This window comes from Glycine soja, chromosome 4 (assembly GCF_004193775.1).
Source record: "Glycine soja cultivar W05 chromosome 4, ASM419377v2, whole genome shotgun sequence".
Classification (NCBI taxonomy): Eukaryota; Viridiplantae; Streptophyta; class Magnoliopsida; order Fabales; family Fabaceae; genus Glycine; species Glycine soja.
This window is the reverse complement of record NC_041005.1, coordinates 5,557,987-5,563,986: the sequence shown is the minus strand read 5'-3', so window position 1 is coordinate 5,563,986 and position 6,000 is coordinate 5,557,987. Positions and strand designations below refer to the sequence as shown.

At 36.2% G+C, this 6,000-nt stretch overlaps 1 protein-coding gene across 1 annotated transcript; it reads left to right on the top strand.

Annotated features, from left to right (window-relative positions):
* Window positions 1-364: 364 nt before the first annotated feature.
* Window positions 365-3,921, top strand: LOC114408963 (EIN3-binding F-box protein 1-like). The gene is made up of 2 exons (XM_028372206.1): window positions 365-714; window positions 1,267-3,921. Exons 1-2 carry the CDS (start codon window positions 690-692, stop codon window positions 3,150-3,152), a joined length of 1,911 nt encoding a protein of 636 aa, XP_028228007.1. The 5' UTR covers window positions 365-689; the 3' UTR covers window positions 3,153-3,921.
* Window positions 3,922-6,000: the final 2,079 nt, after the last annotated feature.

The window sequence follows — 6,000 nt, the reverse complement described above, 5'->3', positions numbered from 1 at the left end:
GATCATGACACTTCAAATCAATTTTAATTCAAAGTATTTAAATCATATATTTTTTTAAAAAAATAACTTTTTCTAATAACTGGTATCAAAACAAAAATTATGTTACTTCATAATTAATTATAATCATAATTAATTTTATAAAATTAATTTCATTCAAAATCAATTTTATTATAATGTAATTCAAACGCACACTAAATATGTGCTATAGAGAGATTATACTGATTCAGTAAATTATCATACCTTTCCAAAATAATAGCTTGTGCAACATTCGTTCACCCAAACATCCCCTACCAGACAAGATATGAAAATAAGGGGAAAAGAAAACCACTATGTATGTGGTATCTGGTATTCATTTTGTGGGAGAATAATACAAAGAAACCCCACTTTGTATGTTCAGATACATTGCACTTGGGAACGTTCCCATTCAGTGCACTCGAATCTGTTTGCAATAAAACGACCTCTCTTTCACTACCCCAAGACCTTCATTTCTCTTTCCACCACTTTCTCTCTCTCTCTCTGTTTTTTTTTTGCCCTATCTCATAGGGTTTCCTCCTTCTCTCCCTCTCTTCCATGCATTTTTGCTCTCACGAGTTCTTCTTCTTCGTTGCCCTCTTCTTCGCTGTCTTTGAAGCCTTCTTTTGTGTGGAACAGAGCAGATTTCACCTCCCGGGGTTTTTTGAACTGTGCCCATGTCTAAAGTCTTCAGCTTTACCGGTAAGCTTTTTGTTTGATCGCATGTTTTTGCCGATTCATAGGTCTGGCTGTTGTATATGTATTTCTGTGAATTTTTTTGATTGGTTGTGGTTGTTATTTGGAGGCTGCCTTAGATATGAAATTGAAGTTTGGGTTATTTATGTTTATTTTGTTGTTTGGTTGGCCAAAAATTATTATTTGGGTTTTGAGTGATGAATTCTTTGAATTTTTGTTTTTCACGGTGGATCTGATGAGAGATGGGGAGAGATTCAAGGTCTGTCATTTGTGTGTGTGTGTGTGTGTAGTCTTTACTGGAAATTGGATCTTGTTTTTGAGATCACTTAACAGAAGGTTCAACTTTTGAGTGAGATCAGCAATTTTGTTCATAGTTGACCTGAGCCAGCTGTTGCCTTTAAAGGCTTCATGAAAATATCTGGTTTCTATTGTTTGTTGAAGCCTGTCACTTATTGAATAGATCCGTTCTGTGGTTTTACTTGTGTGAATTCACATTTATTTATTTATTTATGTGTAGTTTTGTCGCCATCTTGACCTTCGACATGTTTGGTTTTTCAGGAAATGATGATTTTTATCATGGGGGTCCTATTTATCCTAACCCGAAGGAACCGTGTCTCTTCTTGTCTCTTGGCCGTCAAGTTGATGTTTACCTTCCTCTTCAGAAGAGGTCTCGCTTCAGTGTTCCATTTGATATCAGTGGAGAATGGTTTGAGCAGAAGCCTAAGACATCTATTGAATCTTTGCCAGATGAATGCCTCTTTGAGATCCTTAGAAGGTTGCCTGCAGGCCAAGATAGGAGTGTCTGCGCTTCTGTATCCAAGCGCTGGCTTATGCTTCTGAGCAGTATTTGTAAGAATGAAACTTACAGCAACGAAAGTACTGGAAATGAAAATCAGGAAATTAGTGATGAAGGATACCTATCCCGAAGCTTGGAGGGAAAGAAGGCAACAGATGTAAGACTTGCTGCCATTGCCATTGGGACAGCCTCTCGAGGAGGGTTGGGGAAGCTTACAATTCGTGGATGCAATTCAGATCGTGGGGTGACTAGTGTAGGTCTCAAGGCAATTGCTCATGGGTGCCCTTCTCTAAAGGTTTGCTCTCTATGGGATGTTGCTACTGTTGATGATGAAGGCTTGATTGAGATTGCTAGCGGGTGTCACCGGTTAGAGAAGCTTGACCTATGCAAGTGTCCTAATATTTCTGACAAGACTTTAATTGCAGTTGCAAAGAACTGTCCAAAGCTGGCTGAGTTATCAATAGAGTCGTGTCCTAACATTGGCAATGAAGGTCTACAAGCTATTGGGAAGTGTCCCAATCTAAGGTCTATCTCAATCAAGGATTGCTCTGGAGTTGGTGATCAGGGAGTTGCTGGTGTGTTGTCTTCAGCTTCTTTTGCTCTAACAAAGGTGAAGCTTGAGTCGCTGAATGTTTCTGATCTCTCTCTAGCAGTGATTGGGCATTACGGCATTGCAGTTACCGATCTTGTCCTAAGTTGCCTCCCAAATGTCAGTGAGAAAGGGTTCTGGGTTATGGGTAATGGCCATGGACTGCAGAAACTAACTTCAATCACAATTGATTGCTGCCGAGGAGTAACAGATGTTGGGCTTGAAGCTATTGGAAGGGGTTGTCCAAATGTGCAAAACTTCAAGCTTCGGAAGTGTGCTTTTCTGTCAGACAAGGGATTGGTATCGTTTGCCAGGGCTGCTCCATCAGTTGAGAGCCTACAATTGCAAGAGTGCCACAGAATTACCCAAATTGGGCTCTTTGGTGTCTTTTTTAACTGTGGTGCAAAATTGAAGGTTCTTACTCTGATTAGCTGCTATGGGATCAAAGATCTCAATATGGAATTGCCTGCAATATCTCCTTCTGAATCAATTTGGTCATTAACAATCCGTGACTGCCCTGGATTTGGCGATGCTAACCTTGCTTTACTTGGAAAGCTGTGTCCTCGGATTCAGCATGTTGAATTGAGTGGACTTCAGGGAGTAACAGATGCAGGGTTTCTTCCACTGCTGGAGAGCTCTGAGGCTGGTCTGGTTAAAGTTAATCTAAGTGGTTGTGTAAATCTGACGGACAGAGTAGTTTTGTCCATGGTTAACTCACATGGATGGACTCTCGAGGTGCTAAGCCTTGATGGTTGTAAAAGAGTCAGTGATGCTAGCTTGATGGCTATTGCAGGTAGTTGCCCAGTGCTCGCTGATCTCGATGTTTCCAGGTGTGCAATCACTGATACTGGTATCGCAGCCCTTGCCCGAGGAAAACAGTTCAACCTGGAGGTACTTTCTTTGGCAGGTTGCGCATTGGTTTCAGACAAGAGCGTGCCTGCATTGAAAAAATTGGGCCGTTCCCTTGCTGGATTAAATATCAAGCTTTGCAATGCAATCAGCAGCCGCTCAGTTGACAAGCTTCTGGGACATCTCTGCATGTGTGACATCCTCTACTGAACAGGAAAATGCCTCAGCTTTTATAGTTAGTGTTGATCGTTAGTGTTTTTGGGTTCATTCGCGATGGATCTTGGTCATCATCCAGTACTCGGTTCTCTTTTTTCCAGAGCATACAGTTATATTTAAACCTCTTTTTTGCAGGTTTCCTTTAATTGGAAATCTGTTACGAGTTTTTTGGCACTCCGTTGATGGGATGCCACTTTCAAAATGGCTGTTTATCTCTGCCAGCATAGTTACCGAGTTCTGGAGTTAGGTATTTTTCTTTCCAGTGTTGGCACCCGATGTTTTTAGCACTGTTTTGTATCGGTTTTGCCACCATGTGTGTCCTTGTCCTTGTTTCTTTGCAGCAGTACATGTATCGAGTCTTTCCAGTGGTGTTTACCCAATTTTTAACGTATTTGAGCTTATGCTCTGTACGCGATTTTTGGGTCTAAGTTTTAGTCAAGGGGCATGTTGAAGTTCCAGTTTATGTGGTGATGTTGTCCTGGTTACTTTGGCAGTTCTTCAGAGTTTTATGAAGCCTTTGTCATCGGGAGCTTTGGTCATGGCAGCAAGTTATTATACAGGTCTGTCGTCACAATCTTTTCCCTTTGGGGGATGGGTTGTTTTTTTTACTACCAAAGCCCTTGTTTTTTAGGCTTCATTTTTTTTGGAACTTGTCATTGTAACCTCTATATCATGTAATGATACTTACTGAGATATGCCCCTTGTACTGTTATGTTTATTTTATGAAAAATAATGAATGAAAATTTGTAAGCCCGTCCAAAAACTCGCCTTGAAACTAAACTTTTCCATGTTTGGATAAATTTATAGGACAAGAAAATGGGAGAAGAAACTGAAATAAGTTTATCTTGTAAGCTAAAACTAGTTTGTGCTAAAGTTAATTTGTAGAAGTTAACTTATATGCATTTGTTATTATACAAAATTAATATTTTTATTTAGTAATTAAAAGTATTATTAAGAAAGATGATGTAAAAAGATTTAAAACTGTTCAATACTACTAACCGGGGTGGGAACTAGAATGAATGGAAGATGGGTGTTGCTGATCAAGTGCAGAATTCAATTCACCCCGTGACCAGTAACAAAGTGAAGTAAATTCTGCTGTCGCCAGACCTGACTTCCTTGGTAAAATATTGCATAAAATCAAATGCAAAGTTTCGTTTGGTAGAAGACAATAGGGTCAGAGTTTCTATAATAGCACATGTACTCCACATGCATTCTCATAAAGCAACTATTGATGTATCATTTGAAAAGACTACACACGATTTCTAACAGGACATGTGGTAACGCTAGTGAAGAAACATTATCAAACGAAGCTTCATTAATATTCATAGTTTATCATGGGTTCAGCCTGGAAGGAAGACAAGCCCAACTTTGATGCCTATGGTATGGGTAGTGTAGCGGGAACAATACAAATATTAATCTAATATACAATCAGCAAGTAGATTCTTATAGTCAGTATGATAGCTAATTTATTATAAATAAATAAAAATGATGGTTGCACAACCTTCATCTTCAAAAGTATTGTTGTTTACTTTGTCTAATAAAGTTTATGGAGAACCTAATGGGATAAAAGCCCGATATATATATATATATATATATATATATATATATATATATATATATATATATATATATATATATATATATATATATAGCCAGAATGAGTCCTCTCATGCCTTAAATTTAATGTCAGAGGGGAGTATTTATTTATTTATTTATTCAGCTTTTGGTTGTATGACTGGGACCTTGTGTGATGGATTTGGTGTTAATAAATAAAGCAACCAAACGACCAGAAAATAAGATACATGCATTGCATTTATGACAAAGAATTTGTACTGCGTAGACACTCAACAGTTATTCAGGAATCAGGACCCAGGCACCCTTGGAACACGATAGTTGTTAATTATTTCAATTGAAACTGAACAAGGTTACACATAATAAAAATATGAGTCTGGTTAATCACTATCTTTTAAGTATTGATTAAAAAGTTAAAAGAAAAGAATATTTATTACATAAATTATAGGTGAACATAAAAATAATCACAAATAATATAATTTTCTTTTAATAAAAATATTTTTACTTTAAATTTTTTAACTAATATTTATAGGAAACTGATTATCATTTAACTAATAATATTGAGAATAAAATGATAGTTAAGCACACAAACTCTCACTACTGTGGGATTAAACTTACGAAACCTCCCACCAACCACCAAAAATATACAAAGAAAGGTGAACAGAACAGACAACCGAGTTTGACGCGTTAATAATACATGCTACTGTTTGTTAACTTTTTTAAGATAAAGAATTAAAAGAGTACGTTGATAAAAAAATCAAACTCTAAATTTTTTAATTATAGAGACTTTGATAATATATCACGAATCAATTATCTTATAAAGTTAGGAATCTTTTTTAGTTTCATACAGTATTATCTCATTTAATTAATAAACGAAAAATTAATCATTTTTTTTGGTACGAAATAATCTTAAGATGCATTTTTTTTTTGTATTTATCACTATGAATGAATTCAATATAAACAAGTTTTTAATTGAGAGGAAAATGTTGAATATCCACCCTAAATTTGGGCTGGATGGGTATAATGAAGTGAGGAATAGAAAGAAAAAAGAAAGAAAGAAAGAAAAAACAATAAAATATTTAAGTGATGTGGGGAGAAAGGAAGAGAAAGATATGAAGAAAAATATGGTCAAAGGATAAGAGGAAGTGTGAGTATGCAAATATAATTACTCCAATATTTAGTGTTATCAATATTTATGTATTTGTTTATTAATTCCTTAACCAAGATAAGAATTAGCGAAATTTATTTTAAAATTAAACTTAAATACCAC